We start from the raw sequence: 20,556 nt of genomic DNA on the forward strand, positions 1-20,556 counted from the left end.
TCTCCTCCTTGGGTATATTATTATCAAATGCTTTCTTACCATAATCATTTCTACATCAGTTTTATTCCTTTCAGGCGCATGACTTTTGATCCTTTCAGTGATGTTATGTCAGTATTTTTTGTCCTGTATCATGACTTCAGTTGTGTGTATATTTCCTCTAACTGCTTATGTACTACGTTTGGATATATACATAAAATTATTCTAGATAAGATTAAAGGAGATATATATATATATATATATATATATATATATATATATATATATATATATATATATATATATATATATATATATATATATATATAATCATAACCTTTCTTTCTGGGTAGTTCCTCCAGAGTCTCATGTGTTAGTAGAATATTAGTTGCTGTATTTTTATAACTAAAGGTAATTGGAGGTATGGTTGTCACAGGTCAGTGTATTTTGAGGATGATGAAATATGCATTTATAATATTTTAGTCTTTAAGTCAGCTTAAGTGTTCTGTAATGGCCTGGTTGACCTTATGGTAACTGCAGATCATGGCCACTAGTGTACTGACTCCCTTCATATAAATATTTTCATTTTACAATACGAATATTTTATAACGTATCTGATAATATTTGGACTTCCATTTCAGTGAAGGCATACTCTTTGGGATGGGAAATCCCCTTCTGGATATCCTAGTGAACACAGATGAATCGTTTCTGGAAAAATATGGACTGGAGGCCAACAACGCCATCCTGGCTGAAGACAAGCACCAGTCGATGTATCAGGAAATGAGCGACATGAAGAACGTGGAGTATATCGCTGGAGGTGCCACACAGAACTCAATGAGAGTTGCTCAGGTATATTGCCTTGGAATTTTTTATGTAATGTGATGCGTCAGGGAAGTAGTGCTTCATTCTGCCTCACGTGGTGCATTGTAGACATTGCTGAAGGGGGTTTTTAGGATCTCTTCAGCCCCTAGCTGCACTCACTTTTTAACCTTTTAATTTGCATCCATTCCCACTTCCTTTCCACTATCTTGCTTTCCAAGACCTCTGTCATTCATAGTGCAACTGTGGAGTTTTCTCCCAGCTTCACCGTTAGATCCAGGTACACCACCTCATTCACTCTCTGGATTATTTATCTTATTCTCCAACCACTTAGATTCCCTTTTCTCACTTTCCTAAGCACTATATGGTATAGGGCTCCCCAGTACTTAACTTTATAGCCTAAATTTTATGATTTAATGATTCATTGCAATGCAGTATTGCACTCTGTGGTAAAACTTTGCCTCAGTTTCACATGCTATGACATTTGTGATCGTCACAATAGAAATAGTAAAAAAAATAATCAGAATTTTAAAGACTATGAATGCAGCTGATTTGAAAAGACTTAAACAAACATATCCTCAGTGCTGTCATATGCAACTAAATGAAACTGTTAACTTCATTCCTTTTTTCATGTTAATTTGTGTCATTTTAGCGATGCAAGCAATATCGTTATGTATGGATAATAATTGTAGCACTGACTACTGAGATCCCTAAGTAAAATGGGTCTTGGTAGTCTTTGAAATTATGTTTGCAGAATTCTTGAGCAAGAGTAGGGCAAGAAATTTTAGTTACGGAGGCCATAAGTTCTAAAGTACATTGATATCTTGGTAAATTTTAATTACACATTGACTAAATATTAGGTAGCACAAAATAGTCTGTAGTAGGTGCGTTTCATGTCCAAAGTTCTTTCACAGATTGCGAAAGCGACATGCCAGATGTCAACATATTTATGTGATGACAAGTGTGTCTATTTTTGTATAGTCTGGTACAATAAAGTAATCTTCAGCCAAAGAAAACTGTAGTGATGAAATGGGTCATAATAGGTTTTTGGCTACTGTACAGGGTTTTTGGGTTTAATGAAAAGTATGATATGAAACACTAAACATTTTAGGAGTACCTGTGATGCTATTTGTGGTTACTATGTCCTCTCAAGTGTTGCAGATGGTGACCTTAAAATCAGGGTTTTTAAACCTTTGGCTGTGCCACGGCTTGTATCATGGCCTTAACTACTTTTTGTGTATTTTTGTCCTTTTTATTACTGTAACCATGTATATATTAAGTTTAATTTATTTATATTTTTGATTAATTATAGATATTCAAATTGGTTTATTGCTGCTCAATGTATGGGTAATAATTTATGCTACTTTCTTATATTTTCCCTTTTACACTTGGAGGCATTCTGTTCTGTGGAAGTTTGATGAATGACATGGATTAAACATTGTTCTTATTCTCTCAAAGTCTCAAAGCTTCCATGTACAGTATGTAATCCATGTACTCTTTCCGTTTGCAAAATACAAAAAAAAAATATAGATCAGTGTTACTCATTCACAAAGAAAGAAGGAAAGTAATGAAATAAACCATTATTTACAGGAAAGGTTTTAAACTCATGTTATTTAAATGGCAAATGAATCTGAAAACCTGACTTATTTGTATAAAAGATGTTTTCAAATCACAATAGTTTAGCGGAATATGCTTTGCTAACAGAATGTTTACTCATGTCAGTACTAGCATACACAAACATGAAAATTTTGGTATTTTTAAAGCATGTTGCAATGCATGGCTATGTCCTCATATTTACTGTCTTGGTGTTCAGTTCGTGCCAGTACTTCAGTCTTTTTACAGATTACGGGAATAGTTATTTGTACTTATCAAAGGAGATATTTAGTTCCATGAAAACATGTGGATGTCTCTGTCTTTCGATCCATTATGTAAGAAAAAATATGACATTTATTGAAGACATATGTAGTACCATTAAGCTTAAATCAACTTTTTGGTGTATTTTTTTACAGTGGATTATGAAGGAGCCAAAACGGGCCACTTTCATGGGTTCAGTTGGCGAAGATGTGTACAGCAAAATATTACAGACCAGAGCTGAGGACGCTGGAGTTGTTGTTCGTTACCAAAAACAGTCCAATCACCCCACTGGTAAGGAAAGAGATTGCCAGGTGTTAACCAATTTTTATTTTCAGAGGTTTAAGTATACTTTACCCCCATTTAGTAGTTTGGAAATTCTCAAGTACAGTTTTGTTATGGTGCCAGTTCAGATGCAAAGTTCTAGATCTCTTAAATTGAATGAAAAGTATTCAGTACAAGTTAGTTTGGTTTAGAACTATGTGAAATTGCTGTTAGCTGTAAGATATCTAGAAAATATTTGTGCAGATTGTAATATACAGTCTGTTACTTAATGGACTTTTGTTACTCATCAGAGGCCAGACCCCCAAAGTGTCTGTTAAGTTGAAGTACTACTGGAATTTTCAAACTACTATGTAGAAGGTTTTTGCATAGGAAAGTGTTTACTGTATAAGTAAACAACTAAGTTTTTAAAAGCACATATGAGAGTGAATTGATACAGATGTACTCAGTTGAGCAATACAGAAGTTTCTCAAGTTGAAATTGTAACAGATTAAGGTTTGTAAATGGTTGTAGGTAGACTTTTTAAATAGTTTCACTTGGTTATATAACATACTTATGAAGTAATGTTCACTTCATATTAGTATTTAATAGTAATGTTATTAATGTTCACTTCATATTAGTATTTAATATTAATGTTTACAAATTAATGGGGATTTACAGCTTAATGAGGATATTCAACTGTATCTGGGTATGGCTATAGGCTCCATGTCATATCACATTCCACATGGAAATCCCTACTTCACCGTATAGACGTATCTATATTCTAATTGTTTTGTCAATACACTTACACGGCTTAGTGTAGCTTTACCTCATTACGCTGTTGTTTTATCCTCAGGTACATGTGCTGTTGTGGTTACCAATAATGGGAAGTGCCGGTCCTTAGTTGCAAATTTGGCTGCAGCTAATCACTTCACAATTTCCCATTTAGAAAACTCAGAAAATCAAGCTTTGATGGAAAAAGCTCAATTTTACTACATATCTGTAAGATTACTTACTTATCTTGTATATGATTACTCTGTAATGGGTTGTATATTCATGAGAATAATTTAACATACAGTAATTAAGTGACAAATTTTAGTCTTACAGTTACTTCACTAACATTCAGTATGTTATGTTAGATGTAAAATGCCATTAGTTTAAAGAACTGAAGCTGACAAGATCTGCTTGGAAGGTAGAAATGAGAAGACTTTCCAAATATGTCAAAGAATTATATATCCATATTGCATTGTTGAGTGACTTTATGGAACTAAATAATTTTGCACCATATGCTGTCAGAAAAGTGGACAGAGCTAGCAGTTTAATGTATGTTCTTCTAATTACAGGGATTCTTCTTGACAGTGTCTCCAGATTCTATACTGAAAGTAGGAAAGCATGCTTGCGAGAAGAACAAAATGTTTTGCATGAACCTGTCTGCCCCATTTCTCTGTGAATTTTTCAAGGACCCAATGATGCAGGCTTTCCCATACATTGACTTGATATTTGGTAATGAAACGGTAAGACAGTTTTTGTAATTTTTTGTGTTTGCCGTATTCCATCGTGTACTTATTATTGCAGCTAAAACATACACAACTGTAGAGCCAGTGGTCATAGCTTTCTTTTCCACGGTGGTTGCCTTTTTCACGTGGACAGTGTTCTATGAAAGGCTTGTTCTATGTGAAAATATGCTCATTTTGAACAGTAATAGCTGTCATTGCTAACTGAAAACATTTTTACCAGGTTTATGACACATACAGTCTGTTGTGATGACACATACAGTCTGTTATTATATTGTACGTAGATATATTGTATGTCTGAGTTTTTATTCATTTACTAAACAGATTCAAATTCACCTGTACTGTATAACAGAGTTTTATATGATAGTTTATTGTTGTTACACCCATTTCCATGGCCGCTTAGCAGTCCTCATGTGTGTAGGGACTCAAGTGGTGTTCTAAATTAATTCAAATTTCAATTTATGCTGAGTTTTATTCTAATTTTTCCAAGTACTATAATGTAGAGGGGTGCAGTGGTGTATAATAGCATTTTCAAACATTTTAAAGCTAAATAAAGTAAATAATGTAAGTAACCCATGATTCAAAACCATCTTGCATTAATAGAGTAGGTAGAAAAGGAACCTACACACGTAGTTGGAGATGTTAAAATGCATTGCACATTTTTTCTTGGTAATTTTTTATGATAGGATGAAAAATGGAAATTTGTTTAGAAAAGTAAGTTGATGTCACTGTTTTAGACTAAAAATGCTAAAATACAGGAAATATATCAGAAAAAATATCATTGTTGGAATAAATGCACCATTTATGAATAATACAAGAATGAACTGATCAGTGATTGATAGTACAGTGGCAGTCATTGTTATGCTTACCCATTTACAGTTTTGTGTACAAACCAGATTTGAGAAGAGTAAAAACAAAGGAATCTCACAAAACAGAGTGTATTTTCTCTGGATGACATCTAGATTTTCCAGAATGTACAACACCTTGTTAAATATGCCTTATGAATATAAAACAGTTACTCTAATGACTTGTTTTATGGTAATGCATTTGAAGTATAGTATTTGTTTTTATATTGTTCAATTTTAATCTTTGTTTATTCACTTTTGAAAGTGAGATGCAAATAGATGTTTAGGTAAGAAGTGATTTTTGCTTATTCTGGAAAATTTTCATAGTGTCTTTATCCCTGTTACCTCCTAGATAAGTCAAGTGACAGAGATCAAAGTTTTGACATTTTAAAACATGCATCAGAAAGTTAACATTTTACAGTGTACTGTTAGTTTTATTATAAGTATTCCAGTTTGATTCACGTGTAGGGTGAATTGCATTAGTTGTTTTTCCCTTAGTATTTTAACTCAACAATTTTTTGCACCTCTTCAACAAGTTGTGCAAGTTTCTTTTTCCTTTAGAATGCTAATGAAATTTATGTCTTTCTTTATTTTTTTTTTATAAAAGTATATTTGTCTTGAAGTGAAAACACTCAGTGAATTAGTTTGCTGTATTGGATTGTTTTATTTTTTTGGTGTATATCCTATGCTGTTGTGGTAGCATAATGCATTTAGAAATTTCTTGAAAATGCAAACATATGCCAACTGTTATGTAAAAAAAAAAATTCAGGCATGCACCAATTATTTTGTATAAATGCGTGAAAGCATAACTCAAATTGATCTCAGAAAATCCAAATAAGTGAGGTAATTTATTTATGGTTTTTGTTATGTGTAGAACTGCAGTACTATATGAACTTGGTTTGTCATGACATGCTAAAGAATTAAAAGTATTCCTAAAGTAAGAGATCATTTTGGGAAGACTAGTCAGTAGCTGATTAAATTTAGACTTGAGTGTGACTTCCATACTTGATTCAGTCTGTTTATGTTGCATTTTAATTGATTTTGGTCATCTTGTTTTTAGGAAGCAGCTAAATTCTCTGAAATTCAGGGATTCGGCACTACAGATATAAAAGAAATTGCCTTAAAGACGGCCGCTCTTCCGAAGCACAACAAGGACAGACAGCGGATAGTTGTCTACACTCAGGGAGCTGAAAATGTTATTTTAGCTAAAGGTATGTCCACTTTATCGTGTGTGTACTGTTTTATTATTTATGCCAGTACTGTACATACTGTGTTCATTTTGCTCTAATATTGTGAAGCAAATATAAGTACAGTTAAGTTTAGAAGTAGCAGCTCAAAGAAAACAATAATATAGCCAAGCATTGTTTTTATTGAAATTTTTTCTGGATGTTTCTTTAGCTAAAGCTGGGATCTTTAAGGGTCTTCAAACTGTCTTGGGTCAGTGACTTAATTTTAACTGTAGAGGGGCTCAAAACCTGCAAATCCATTTTGTTTGAGTGTATATGATATGCATATATATATAATTATTAGTTTTTTATACTGAAGCAGATTTTTCTCTATAGCAAAATTATATTGACAAATCTGTAAAACAGCGCTGTACATAAATTTGTGTAACACAGGATGAAATAAAAAAAATTAACATTTAGGGTTCGAAACAGTTTATGCCTCCTACATCCAGTAAAAATTATACCAGTTGCAAAATTTCATTATAGGCTAAGTTCAACAAGTAAAAAATATACCAACTGCAAAAGGTATTGTAGGCTGAGCTCAGAGTGATGTACAAGAGAATCTGTTCATTTTAAGATCAAATGCTATATTCTTAATACAATTCAGTTAACGGATTTGGAAAATCTTCGAAGTCGTCAGTGTTAAACGTGACAAAGTAATCTGAAGAGTTATCCAAGTTTTGGAGACCTTACATTCCCTGAATCTCAAGTTTTAAGTCGTTTTTCATAACTTTGAATATTTTGGAGACTACTTATAGACATAATTAATTGCTTTGATAACACTATCAATCAGTAGTAGACATAACCAAGTTGCGTTGAGCAAGAGACTCTTCTAGACCATCCAAAACTTGGATCTAACTCCAAGGGTATAGCAGTCAAGTGATTCCTTTTGATATCTCTATTTCTCATAATCAGCGTACATTTAATTTCACTTTGAAGCTTGGAGATAGTGTCATGTTAAAGTCATCCAAATCTAGGATTTTTTGTGGCATTTCATTTACCTCTAATCTGTAGTTTTTATTCTCAGTCTCTGTGAATTTGTGTTGCCTTTTCTAAAATCTAGTGTTAAAACATGAACATTAATGATGAGGGTAAACTGCAGAAGAATGTAGAAGGAAATGTGTATCCACAAGTATTTTAACTGTGTACATAATATAAAGCTGTCATTACAAGTTTTTTGGTTACTTTGAGAAGAGAATTCATTCAAATGCTTTTGTTTAATCAGTTGCTTCTTGTCACATTTAAAGCATTCATAGGATAGCCATGTTGTACATTTGTTCTTTATGTTAGGTACTTTTTATAACCATATTCTCTTAATATAATAGCATTGTCTGGTTGTTTCAGATGACAAAATTACAGAGTTCCCTGTAATCAAATTGTCTGAAGAAGAGTTAATTGATACAAATGGGGCTGGAGATGCATTTGTTGGAGGTATGATTTATTTGAATTATTTTCTTAATACAATAATTGATTTGCTTTATGAATGATTTCATAGGTAACGTAAGAAGTTCATTAGTTGAAGATTTAAGATATATATTTTTCGAGGCTTCCTTCTATTTTCCCAGTAAATTACATTTTAATTGTATTCATTAGTGATATTTGCAACAATGTCTTGCACCATTCCAGGTATTATTGATCTTTGAGAATATGTGAAAACATAGTCCTTGACTTTGAATGTAATACTTCCTGGTCTACTTTCCTACTTCAACTGCTTTCCTCTGCTTCCAAGTGTAGCTTGCCATTAGTGCCGCAACTTGATGCAACATAAAGTTATGGTGCTGTAAAATGCAGTTAACTGCTTAAAAAAGCTCCGTAAGATGAATCTGCTGTGAGTTGGTGTTGCTGTAAGCCAGTGACGCACTGTTACCTTGTATCGCTTGTACGAAGCTCTCATTATCTTCTCTGTCTGATACGGCACTTGCAGGTTTTTCCTTGCCGTTTTGGTTTTTTGAAATCGCAGATTTTTAAATTTGTATTTTTCATAACTAAAAACCTGCAGTCTCAACATTGGGATAAATCTTCTAAAGCCAGCTGGAACTGGTAAAATATTCAATGGAACAATGCAAGGAATTGGTGTCATGTGTACTCTGTCACAAGTTAGGTGAGCCAATCACCCACCTTCGTTATTGAAGGGGTGCACACTTGGTAAGAATTTTGTCCCAGGCGAGTGCCTTTTGTATGCCCCTCATCTGCAATGCACTAATCTCACACAACTTTCAGTGTGTTTAAAGTTGCAGGTTTTCAGAATGGTTGAAAGTCTCTAGTGTGGATGAGAGGTTACACCAGTATGACTTTTTTTTTTACATAAGGTGCTTTATCAGTGCAGGTGCTCGAGTGGACAGTGTATGCCATCTGATTTGTCTGCAATATGCATTCTGCACTGCAGAATGTTATTGCAATTCAACTCAGCTGTCAGAGTCTGCATTTTGGTATTTGCTCTTTTGAATAGCAGAGAGGTGTCGAGTATTTGGGCTGCCATACTTGTTAAGTAGAGACCAGGATTACAGAACTACTTTGGTACTGTATTCCGTTTTCATTTTCAGTTCTTTGAGTGGTGATGTAAGTTGAATCACCTGTAGGACACACTAGTGTTCATGTTTTCTCTCCCTAACTTCTATAAATAATGAACAGCCTTTTCTCATTTCTTCTTCTTCTTGAGCCTGTTGCCAAGGGTTTCCTGTCTGCTGTTTTTCTAGTTGAAGGGCTGGGATAGCAACCCAGCCCTCTTACCTTGTCAGCAGCTTGTTTGCCAATTCCCTTGTTACACTTCGTGGTTCTTGCGAGCAAGGCTTTCTTGCACAGTAGCAGGGGTAATAGCGTATCTTAAGTTCTTGGTGGCCGTGCACCAAGGGCAGAGGGTAAACTGAGTGTGACAGTCTGTGACTGAGGGATACTTGCCCTCTCATCCCTCATCTCCACCTGGTTACGAAGTCTCGACCAGTCTCCAGCTTGCAATGAAAGATATTTTATATAGGCTCTGGTTTGTAAATGTTTGAAAAATACAAATGGTTATTCAAAATTTATATTGTGAAGTAAACAAAAGGTTAGGAAAGCAGTGTAAATAGTTATTCAAAATTTATATTGTGAGGTAAATAACAAGATATTAGGAAAGTCAGCAGCGTAGACATTCAGCACACATCAAGCAGAATATATATTTTTTATTTTCTGTTATTTGTCATTTACTTTAATATTAGGTTCTTACTAATGTAAACTGCTTGAGGAGAAAATGTCTTACATCAATATTTTACCAATACTGTACATATGTAACCAAAAGAGATCCGAATTGACTCAGTCAACTAATACGATTTTCTTCGGTAGGTTTCTTAGCACAACTGGTTCAAGGCAAGTCTACTGAAGAATGCATCAAGTGCGGCATATGGGCAGCAACCGAGATCATCCAAAGATCAGGCTGCAGTTTCCCCAAAGACTTGCAGTATCCAGGCTAATATTGTAAATTTACTTTCCAGTATGCATGACCTTCCCTTCTCATTCCCCATTTTATAAACTTTGTTTTATCTGTTAATTGGAGCAGCCAAGACAATTAAGTTTCTGACCTCTTCAGATTGTGGTTGTGAATATATTTTACATATATTTTCCCACTTCATGAAAGACAGACATTTTGTGCTGTTATTTGTTAAATAAACTTTTATAATCTTTTATTGAACCCGATATGATTTCACTTCCTTGTTGACAGTTTCTGTTGCCTAGATTGGTGGTCAGTATTTTAAGTAACAAGGCAGTTATTAGAAAATCTTGGAAAGAAAGCCCATTCAGTTTCTGCACTTTTTAAATAATCCCTCACCAAATGTCAGTCCTAAAAATGTTATCATGCTACTTTGTGCTAGGCCTCATTATCATGAAGTCACCTGGTTAAACTCCTTTTTTTGACAAGTAACCACTTACATTCCCTTCAGCTGAAAAATAGAAGGGTAGAAAGGTCAAGTCAGATGGCGAAGTGGGAACTAATAGAGAACAGTTAAAAAATACAAGGGAAGAGAGCAATATTGCTAGGCCAAGGAGCTCCTGCGCAATGTACACAAAACCTCCCCACTCAAGTTCACCAGTACAGCAATAAGTTCCAGGATAGTTTGGTACATGAATGCAGTCATGTTCATGGGAACAGCCAAGGTAAAGGCAGATACATAAACAAGAGCAGTCATGGACAGGGAAAACATCACCAAAGGCAAGGGCAGCACTCACCAACTATGACATCAGCGGAGTCACTATAGGTATAGGTAGGCAAAAAATCATAACCACGATGTCCAAGGTGGTGTCCACAGTAGCAAAAAACTTGTCCTGGAATGGAGTCAACCTTTTTCTTGAGCTGAGCCATGAAAGGTGCCTTCACTGAGTGAATAATCACCTAAGGGGTAGGCAGAATCCCACGAGGTGGTGTTGAGTGGAAGCTACAAAAAAAAGGACATGGAAGAAGCAAGCAATGAGAACAAGAAATCCTCCCTTTCAGGGGTGATGGCAAGACCATCCAGTTGTCAGCTAAGTACATATAGAAGGACCAGTATGGAGATGGGCCATAAGTACTAAAAGGACACTTGGGCAGAATTGCTGATGAGGCCTCATCAGAAGAGACCCGAGATCAAAGTCACAGTCTGGCACAACAACTTAAAACGGTTTTCATGGGCAGGTCCTTGTCCAAATATAACATGAATAAAAATTAAAACCCTGAACACTAGCACAATAATAGGTATAAAGAAAAGGAGGATAATTCATTCCTGCCTCTTGACACCTACAAAGAGATGACTACCACTATATCTTCCATTAGAAGTTCCTAGAATGCTCGGATCCCTGTGCGACACAAAAAAAATGCAATTTACAATATTATTAGTATTTTAATCCCAAGTAAGTTGAGATATATCTTTGTAATTGGGAAAGCAAGGTTTAAGATCTAGTAGGAACAATATCATTTATAAAAACAAACATTTCAGATTAAAATACTGTACTACCCTGAAGTCTTTACAAAGCCTGAAATTGAAAGGCCAAAGATTCCTAAGATGTCTGCATGAAAGCATAAGTGCCAAAACTAGGACTCCTGTACTTAAAGAACTAATTATAGCCAAAAATGATGTAAAGTTTCACAAAAAAGTCCTCTTCGACCTGCAGCAATGGGCTCTCCTAAGTAGACAGCGACTGAAGAAAAGTGAGGGTTCGGGCAGGGCTGTGGGCAGAGTTCCATTATCTCTCTTGCCACATTCTTGTCTGCTCTATGGACAAACTTTAATTACAGATAAAGTTGATCAGGCAAAATTAGTTTAGTATTTTATAACTAAGCAGCATCAGGATAAAAACAACCACTGTTATATAACCTTTTATTGTGCATATTTGCTTTAGATCACAACTTTCACATCTTTCAAAATGTACACCTGATATATGGTTCCAGATGAAACTTTCTTCAGGAAAAGCATTCTTTTATTTATACTGGAGTCATTCCAAATAACTCCACAACAGCTCTTTTCCCAAGCATTAATTCCAAATGAACCTTTGAAAAACATTTATGTACAATGCTATATTACACCCATACATACACCATATGATGAATGCCAGTTAAACACTAGCACTGCACTCGCAATTTTTAATGGATTTTCTCAAAAACTTTAAGGTTCCTCATTGTAGACACCCTATGAAATTGATGGAAAAAAATAATAAAATATCTTCCTAACTACACAACAATCAGTAAAAAACTTTTCTTAAGTTGGCTATCATGGCAATCCTCTTAACTTGTGGAAAAAGTCCCGGGCACCTATAAATGTATGTATGTATATATAAAAAGGAAACAAAAGCTAATGAATAGTGAATGCATATACAGAAAAAAATATATTTATATATATATTGAGCAGGGATAGGTTTAACAAATAAAATATACACAAAACTACCTAAAGGTTTTCCACATAAATGTGTAAATAAAATATTAAAAGCACAGCGTGAGCTACGCTGTACAGTACTATTCAATGACGCACATAAAATTATCTACAGGCCACAAAATTTTCATGTAACATTTTATTCTCACCTACCTTCAGTCTGTGAATATCTACTCAAGTCAAGGTTTTATTTTTTTTTTCCTGCTGAATCTCCTGAATATCAATATAAAGATTAACTACCATTACATAAACATACTCACTCTAAATGTATGTGTGCATGCGTGCGTGTAGGGAACAGGAGTTAGTTGTGTCAACCTCCCTCTTCCATGAGTGTATTACCCAATCATTTAGTTAAAAAAAGGACAGCTTTCTTCTTAGTCGCTGTAGAAATTGTATTTAACCTGTGCATGTATTTCTTCATTAGCAAATTGCCTTCAGTCTTCTTGTGAGTGTGACAGCACCCAACCTTCTTAAAAGTTCCAATTTAAGCTTTTGCTGGTTTTGTTCTTCTGAGTAAAAACAAGATAATTTTGAAGTTATTTAAATCCTATATCATTCAACATACTTATGCACCATATCTTATCTAAAATACTGCAATGGTGCAAGATAGTAAGAAGGATAAATATGAGTAGAGTGTACTACAAATACCATGAAAATGGTTTAATGAAATGCATAAACCTGGCTTCGTAACTTGATAAAATAAATCCTGTTTTAGTGGCAGTTGTAATACATGCAAGTTCACATGCTAAATACAACTCGTGTCATACACTTATACGAAAACTCCCAAATTATAAACATAGTACATGGTCTACCCCAACTAGTACACCAATGCTTATGCATTTTAAGGTACAAAAATTCCAGTCAACATATAAAATAACTGAATATGACCCGAATATAAACCATATCAAAACGTACCGAGGAAAATCCAACTGCTGCCCTTTTTCAGTAACTAAAACACTATGTTTTGCAATCTTCACAGAGTTCCAGGATTGAGACTAAATTGGAAATTATTCTAAGATAACTACTACGTTCCCACTTCCGCATAAACTGGTTAATAAAGTGAAGGAATGAAATAACTTGTTCACTCTTTCCCGCCCTTCTTGCCTTCCAAACTGTCTTCACAAATGGCACAACTTGAAGGAAAATTACAGTAAGTAAATATACAATGAGATTTAGCACACAAGCCAAGATGTAGGTAGTTGCCAAATGAAAACCCTAAACTTTAAATATAATTTTTAAATAACCAAGCTGTACAATATACAGATTTTTCTCAACACTTGGAATAACTATGACCGCTTTCGCACTCGACTCTCCCTTCCCTTACCCCGTTTCTAATACAGTGTGCTAGGCAGATCTAGTTATTCAATTAGTATGACTACAATTAAAGCTTTACCAATAACAACCCTGAAGTTACAGCACAGAAATGATTCTGTATCAATTTAAATGTGTTAATTTCTCCCAATTAAATAATTTCATATGCCTAGACTGACAACACTACTTTTGGAGCATTTCTCGGAATTTTCCACTTAAATATTTTCTTGTCACATTCCCTAGTAATGCAGCAGCAGCTACTGGCCAACATATGCACAGACATAAGATAGCTTAGCCATATACATGGATTTCCTAAACCATGGCTGAAACAATTCAAATTCACAAATACCTTAAGAATGAGGCAAGTAGTAGTCTTATATGATGGAGATACAAGTGTCTGATTCTCTTATTTGAGAATAAACTGGAAAACATAACACTCACTACACTTCAGTTTTTTCCAATTATTTAATCTGACCCTTCAGGTATTGTAGGAACTCGACGTAAGACTGTGATCCTTCAGTTCTGTCATCCACAAGATGCTGAATAAATAATACTCGTGCCGGATTATCCTCCCTGTAAAGAGAAAACCCTCAATTAACATTGACTGGCATAGCAAATATAAATGGGATGTGCTGGCTTCTGAATAAAAAGTTGCAAAACTTACAAGCTATCTCCTTCAGCTGGCACAACTAAATATAATGAATATTAAACCCCATGAAAGAGCACTACTTTCAGGTGCCTTGCATGGCACACTCATGAAGGTACTGAATATTCTTTACAGCACCCCCTTGAACCCAATTGCATTGCTTTCAGCATCTACTCTGATTTCTTCCTCCTTGGTTATCAGACTTCTGTACCTTCTTCTAATTTTCATCCCTCAGGAACAAATCATTCAAGTAGGTACAATACTAGTCTAGAAAAATGACAAGAAGTTTTGTTAAAAAATTCATATGAAAAATAAATTTTAGTAATCCATAATAGGACAAACTGTAATACAGTACTGTACAGTACTTAGATATTTAAACATATTTCAACATTATATAATGAATAAATTTTTTAGAAAGGTACTTCTTAATCAAGACGTAGCTACCACAAGAAAAATTTACTGAATAACTCAACTGCCACCAAAAACCCATTAGTTTTTATTTGATGAGTTATCAAAAGATTTTCCCACAAAAGAATGCTAACTTATCTTGTCTAACTACTAAAATGCTTTATTTTCATATCAATCAACAAGTTATGCCAATAACTTCTGGCAACCAAAAAACTGATAGTCGACTTACTCACTACTGCCATTTGTAAGAAAAGGTCACCTCGCATTACAAAACGCTCTGGTTTCAATCACTAAGTCATGGTAAATTCATGTTGGTTTTCCTTTAAACATCTAATGTATAGATTCACACATTCCACTTGACCAATTTTGCACATCTGCTGAAAAACTATTGCCTTTCTCTAAGCTCATCTAATATATCCAATAAGAAGCCAAATGCTACCTTTTGGAAATCAATGCAGTTTTGCCTCACAAAAATCTCCAACTCAAAAAAGCTTCATTTTCTTTCTGGAAGATTATGATGTATAAATTCTCATTTAGAATAAAAACTTCATTAAAAAAATTCCATAAAAAAGAAATAACTGAAACAAGAACTCAATAAGTGTTAAAATAACAGCATTGATCCCTGAAAATCAGTTACCAAAAACTATTAATGCAATAAATGTGAAAATACTAAATTTAATTTTTCCCAATATTTTACTAGAATGAAAATCCACTTTCCTAATAGGTACTGCATCCTTAATTTCTCTTTAAATCTATAAATATGACTAAATTAACAAAAATCTGAATACACAAGTCTCCCAAAAACAATACAGTATAAAGATTGTTCAAACTATAAAATTCCACACAAGACAATGTCCAAAACTTGGAATTCACTGTACTGACATTGTCATTTTTTGTTCTCACTGCTTTGAAAACTGGTAGACGAATTCAAATTTCTTTCCTGAGCAAAGACAACAAAACCTAAAGTTTCATGGAATAACCTTATTTGACAAGTACAAACAAAAGATAATAAAACAAAAATCGTGAAATGCTTACTTCAAAACCAAGACGGGTGCAGGATATGGTTTTTTACTCTGAAGATATCCAATGAGGTTACGAAGTAATAAGGACATATTTGAGTCTAGAACAGGCAAAGAATCATCGTACAAGGGCTGAGGAATAGCAGCATAACTGGGAACTCCTAGTGTTCCCTCAACCCATTCTGAAGCTATGCCCGAACGTACATAAATGTACATCGTGTGCCCAGCATCCATAAGATAAGCACCATAACGGTCTAAGCGTTCAGCAGACAGGTGAAGACGTCCAGGCTGAGGAACAACCTAAGAAATAAAAAAACAATTATTCCAAGTTTTCCAAATTCCATATGGAGACAACTCATCACGACAGCACTTTACACACCACCATCCATGACTTCACTTCAAATGATCTCTACTCAACAGCATAAAAGCATTCATGTATTACAGGAGAAAATTCAACAAGATATTTGAAGACCTAAGACACTCACCTGATCATCAATGTTTAATGATCCCTTTTCAGACAAGGCATGTACAGGGTATAAATCAGGGTAAACAACGTTCATTAAGTGTCGCAAAGGTAACGTCTTGAGCTCACACATTGCAAACATCCTATCGTCTAGTTTTGTGCTCAAGCCTCCTCGGAAAGCAATCTGTAAAAAAGTGAAGACATTTATGTTATTTGTAGTGGCCAGAATGATCACTTACCTTCTTAGTCTCTTCATGCTTTTAGATATAACTACAAGACCTTCACCAAAATGACAAAGGACAGATGCTCCTCTACTTACGAACTTTCATAGATACGAACAACAATTTCAAAGGTAAGAAAAATAAAATTTACTTTATTGCATTGTCATAATTTGCTTAATGTATCAAGTTTTTAGGCATCATTTGTATTTGTAAAGTGCTCTATAAATTGTACTATTATCATCACAATTTAGTACTTACTTATACTACATGTACTGTATTTAATTTTTTTTATATCATTCTCATTCATATTAGTAAAGTGTTCTATATACTGTGCTATTATCATCACAGTTTAGTACAGTACTTACTGTACAGGTTTTATATGTCATTCAAATTAAAAAAATAGTGTACAAAATACAGTACAGTACTACAATAGTATTGTATTTTAGTATGAAAAAACATAAAAGTACTGTAAGTGCTGACTTTGCGTATACTAAGTTGAACTTATGAACAAATTCACGATACGAACAGGAGTCTGGAACGTGACTCATTTGTAAGTAAAAGACATCTGTAAATTAAGATAGTGATGCCTGTGGCTGGACTTGAATTCATACCCAACATGTCAGTGTCTAACACTTGCCAACTCACTGATCATTCAATTTAAGATTTCAGAAGCTGTCACAATGCATTCTTTATGAATGATTTGTTTGATATATGAAATTTAAGCTGTCACGCTAAGCACAGGATCACTTCATCCATTTAGCGCTTAAGACAGTGATGAGTGAGCTGGAGTGGTTGGACAACACGAGAGGGAGATCCTGAACAAAAAGGAGACACAGTAAAGGATGTAAAGGTAGAACCGGGTAAAAACCCATAGTTGCAATAATACGTACGAGTTGAGAAAGGCTGGGCAGCCAGATTGTAGAGGGGAGGCAGGAATGGAGGTAAATTAAAAGGGCAAAAAGTGAGTCTGCTGGGGGTGAAGGAATGCTGTCTTTAGTAATGTCTACAGTGCACCACAGGAGATGCACTGATGGCACTAACTTCCCCCAATGGGGGTATTCTTCATGAACGGTGACTGGATTAGGGAATGACCATAAGTACTGTTGTGTTAACCTGTATATAATTCTAAAAGAATGATACTACAGTTGTTAAGTCTCTTACGTGCATGCGCCTCAGTCTATTCCATCTCGTTTTCAAACAAACTTTTTACAAATTACAGTACTTATGATTAAATTCTACAGGTAAAGCCTATTACTCAAAATCCAACTTGGTTACTCAATGTACAACATTATGTAAATAATCCCATTAAATACAGAATACATAGTAGGATTTCATGCTTCCTTATCTTGCTTGATAATACTGTCATGTTTCATTTCCGAACTTTTGATTCTTTTTTATTTAGCTGTTCCAACCCTATTGCCTCAGTGAACACTTGTATCAGTTTTACAGGCAAGCAAGTGCAGAGACAAGGCTTGGCAAAAACAGGTAACAGAAATTTTCCCACAAGAGGAACACTAAGCACTTGGGTATTGGCATTCAAGACAAGGCTAGACTTGAGGAGTTACACTAAACTGCTGCAGAGGTGACAGATTATAAACAAAAGCTTCAACTGAAATCCAGCTCGTATTTTCCACCCTTAAAAATAAATCTGCTCAAACTTCAGACTAAAAACTATACTCAGATGACCTCTGTAACTACAAAATGAAACTTACCGATTTAAGAAGTGCTAAAGTGTACAAGGGAAGTAACTGTAGGGCTGGAGGAGCTTCAATGGTTCCATGTGCTGGAGTGGACAACCCAACCTTGTATGCACAAAGGGCATCCACACATGCATTTACCAGTGCTTCTCGAGCATCAGACATAGACGATGTCAAACACCTGTCAACAGCCATTTTTGCCAGCAGAGCTATCATGGCTTGCTGATCTACTGAAGTTACAATTTCATGAACATTTGGATTGACAGGCAAACACAATGTGTGAACTCTGATGCGACGTTCCCCTGCAAGGCAATTGTCATGTGCATTACTTTCACACTATGCTAAGTCAACACACTATCCTACAATTCATTAATTCAAAAATTACATAGTTTTTCTGAGGTCTGCCAGTTCCCTCTGTTCTATCATTAAAAAGATTCAATAACTTGTTTCAAGAAAATGCAATCTTAATCTTAATCAGCTGTATCTTAAAAAACCTACAAAATTTTATAAGATAAAAGGCATTTCCATCCTTGAAAACTTTACTATACAATACTATATAAAAAATGTAACAGTTCAATGTTCACGCAAAAAAATAATACTTGAAAGCGCTAACTCTCCTACAACACCAATTTCCATAACACTGAGCTTGTCCCGATTATAGTCCTATTTATTGTCAATTTCTTACATTAAAATTGACAAAAGTTCAATGATTTTGCTCTACATCTAGCTCACCTACACTGAAAGCAGGTGAATTCTTCCTATTGGAATTTGTCCATATTTGTTTATAAGCATGTAAAAATATGTACCTGGTAAAGCTTAAAATATTTTTGACTTCTCTAAAACCATTTCAATATCAAAGCCTCCTTGGTTAAAATGATTTAGGCTTTGTCAATTGGGGACCATGGAAGGTAACATGACTAAAGGGTGGGGTCATTAAGAAAAAGACCTAATGGGACGAAAATAACAAAGCCTGTGCAACAGCTTTAGTGTATTGTGTAGACTGTTTAAATCTCTGCCCTTAGGGACACGCTGTGGCCACAGGAGGATTCTTCTTAGTAATGACAGGACTACAGTTTGTAAAATAAAAAGCAATAACACTCACGCAGTGCAGACAAGCTTAAAACCAAAACCATCGTCCCAGGTTTTAGTTCTCACAGTTACCAAGGAATATTTAAATTTTTTGTTCAAAAACTTCAGCAAGGAAAAAAAAAATGGTTACAGTCCGTCAAATACGCAGCATACAAGGCGTTGAATGTTAAAAAGTAGTTCAAACTATAGCTCTAAGAGCTTGTAAGGGGTGGGCTAGTTTCTAAAGATATATGACCATATTTGTAAACATCATGAACAAGCTTATATTTCATCAGATTAATGTGCATTAATTAATCCTAACAGAGCACTGTATGAACTTGGGCAGTGAAAAGCTTGGATAGGCCTACATCTGAAGTGTAACACTTATAAATTCATACAGGAAATGTTTAGCACAAGTTTAAAGTTAAACCTTGAATGTCACAAAGAAGTAACTGTGGACAACTCCACTTATCAGTAAGTTGGCTGATTATATTTCTTCATCCTTACTATTCAGTAAGCAGATGATTAACAGCCTACAATAATTCTTTGACAAGGGTATAAGAGGTTTTCAGTATCACCGTAAGTCAAATTTCACACACTTTCAATTTCTAAATAATGAATTTGAACAAGGCATTTCATTTCTAAGTGAATTTTATTCTTTGTTGTTTACTTCAATTAAAGGATAACTGAATCTGCATAAAGACACTTCCCTTTATCAGCAATTTTTAAAATCTGGCAAGGTTTCTAATTCCTACATTTCCATACAATGCTAAAGAAGCCATTTTGATGATCATACCTCTGCTTGACGTGTAGAGAAGAGCTGCTTGGAAACAAGCTGTACGGATATTATGAAGAGGTTCTTCGATGTTAACCTGCATTCCAAAACCAGCATCAGGATTGATGTTTGGCAGTGAAAGGAGATCCGTTGATCGAACAAAGAAATTACCATGGAAATTCGTAATTGCCAATCCTCTGGTCGCTCTGTTAAAGAAACAGTTCCCTTCTCAGTAGAGTACATAAATACATCTTTATCTTTTGTGCATCAAAGAAACACTAACAAACTATTTACAAGTCTTCCCGTATGAGTGCTAACAAAGTATTTTGCTTTCCTTGTTGTACATAACCACTGAGCATAAGATGAATACAAGTTTCAAAATATAATACTGAAATAAACTGTATTCACAAAAGTGACCATACCAACACTAGTCAATATTCATAAGTATAACTTCTACCAAGTTTTATTCATTAATGAAACAATATAGACATCTTTTCATAAATAATGACCTACAGGATCACATGTTTACACATGTACATAAATACTTCAATCTTTCAATTTTACTGAGGTTTGTATTTTTTAA

The 20,556-nt window shown here is 34.6% G+C and overlaps 2 protein-coding genes across 7 annotated transcripts in view; one reads left to right on the plus strand and one right to left on the minus strand.

The window, feature by feature from the left end:
- The window catches only part of LOC136854531 (uncharacterized), a 58,353-nt gene extending 48,202 nt beyond the window's left edge, over positions 1-10,151 (plus strand). For all 4 annotated transcript variants that reach the window (XM_067130870.1, XM_067130872.1, XM_067130871.1 and 1 more), the window contains 7 exons: positions 618-825; positions 2,805-2,940; positions 3,764-3,909; positions 4,251-4,421; positions 6,327-6,477; positions 7,837-7,923; positions 9,811-10,151. In XM_067130870.1, the coding sequence (XP_066986971.1) occupies positions 618-825; positions 2,805-2,940; positions 3,764-3,909; positions 4,251-4,421; positions 6,327-6,477; positions 7,837-7,923; positions 9,811-9,938 (1,027 nt within the window). In that variant the 3' untranslated portion in view covers positions 9,939-10,151. The remainder of the gene's footprint in view (positions 1-617; positions 826-2,804; positions 2,941-3,763; positions 3,910-4,250; positions 4,422-6,326; positions 6,478-7,836; positions 7,924-9,810) is intronic.
- Positions 10,152-11,802: 1,651 nt separating this feature from the next.
- The window catches only part of Sec24AB (Protein transport protein Sec24AB), a 36,316-nt gene continuing 27,562 nt past the window's right edge, over positions 11,803-20,556 (minus strand). For all 3 annotated transcript variants that reach the window (XM_067130866.1, XM_067130868.1, XM_067130867.1), the window contains 5 exons: positions 19,995-20,179; positions 18,146-18,432; positions 16,235-16,396; positions 15,766-16,049; positions 11,803-14,249 (listed from right to left, as the gene is read on the minus strand). In XM_067130866.1, the coding sequence (XP_066986967.1) occupies positions 14,138-14,249; positions 15,766-16,049; positions 16,235-16,396; positions 18,146-18,432; positions 19,995-20,179 (1,030 nt within the window). In that variant the 3' untranslated portion in view covers positions 11,803-14,137. The remainder of the gene's footprint in view (positions 14,250-15,765; positions 16,050-16,234; positions 16,397-18,145; positions 18,433-19,994; positions 20,180-20,556) is intronic.

Source organism: Macrobrachium rosenbergii, chromosome 29 (genome assembly GCF_040412425.1).
Source record: "Macrobrachium rosenbergii isolate ZJJX-2024 chromosome 29, ASM4041242v1, whole genome shotgun sequence".
In the NCBI taxonomy this organism is placed as follows: Eukaryota; Metazoa; Arthropoda; class Malacostraca; order Decapoda; family Palaemonidae; genus Macrobrachium; species Macrobrachium rosenbergii.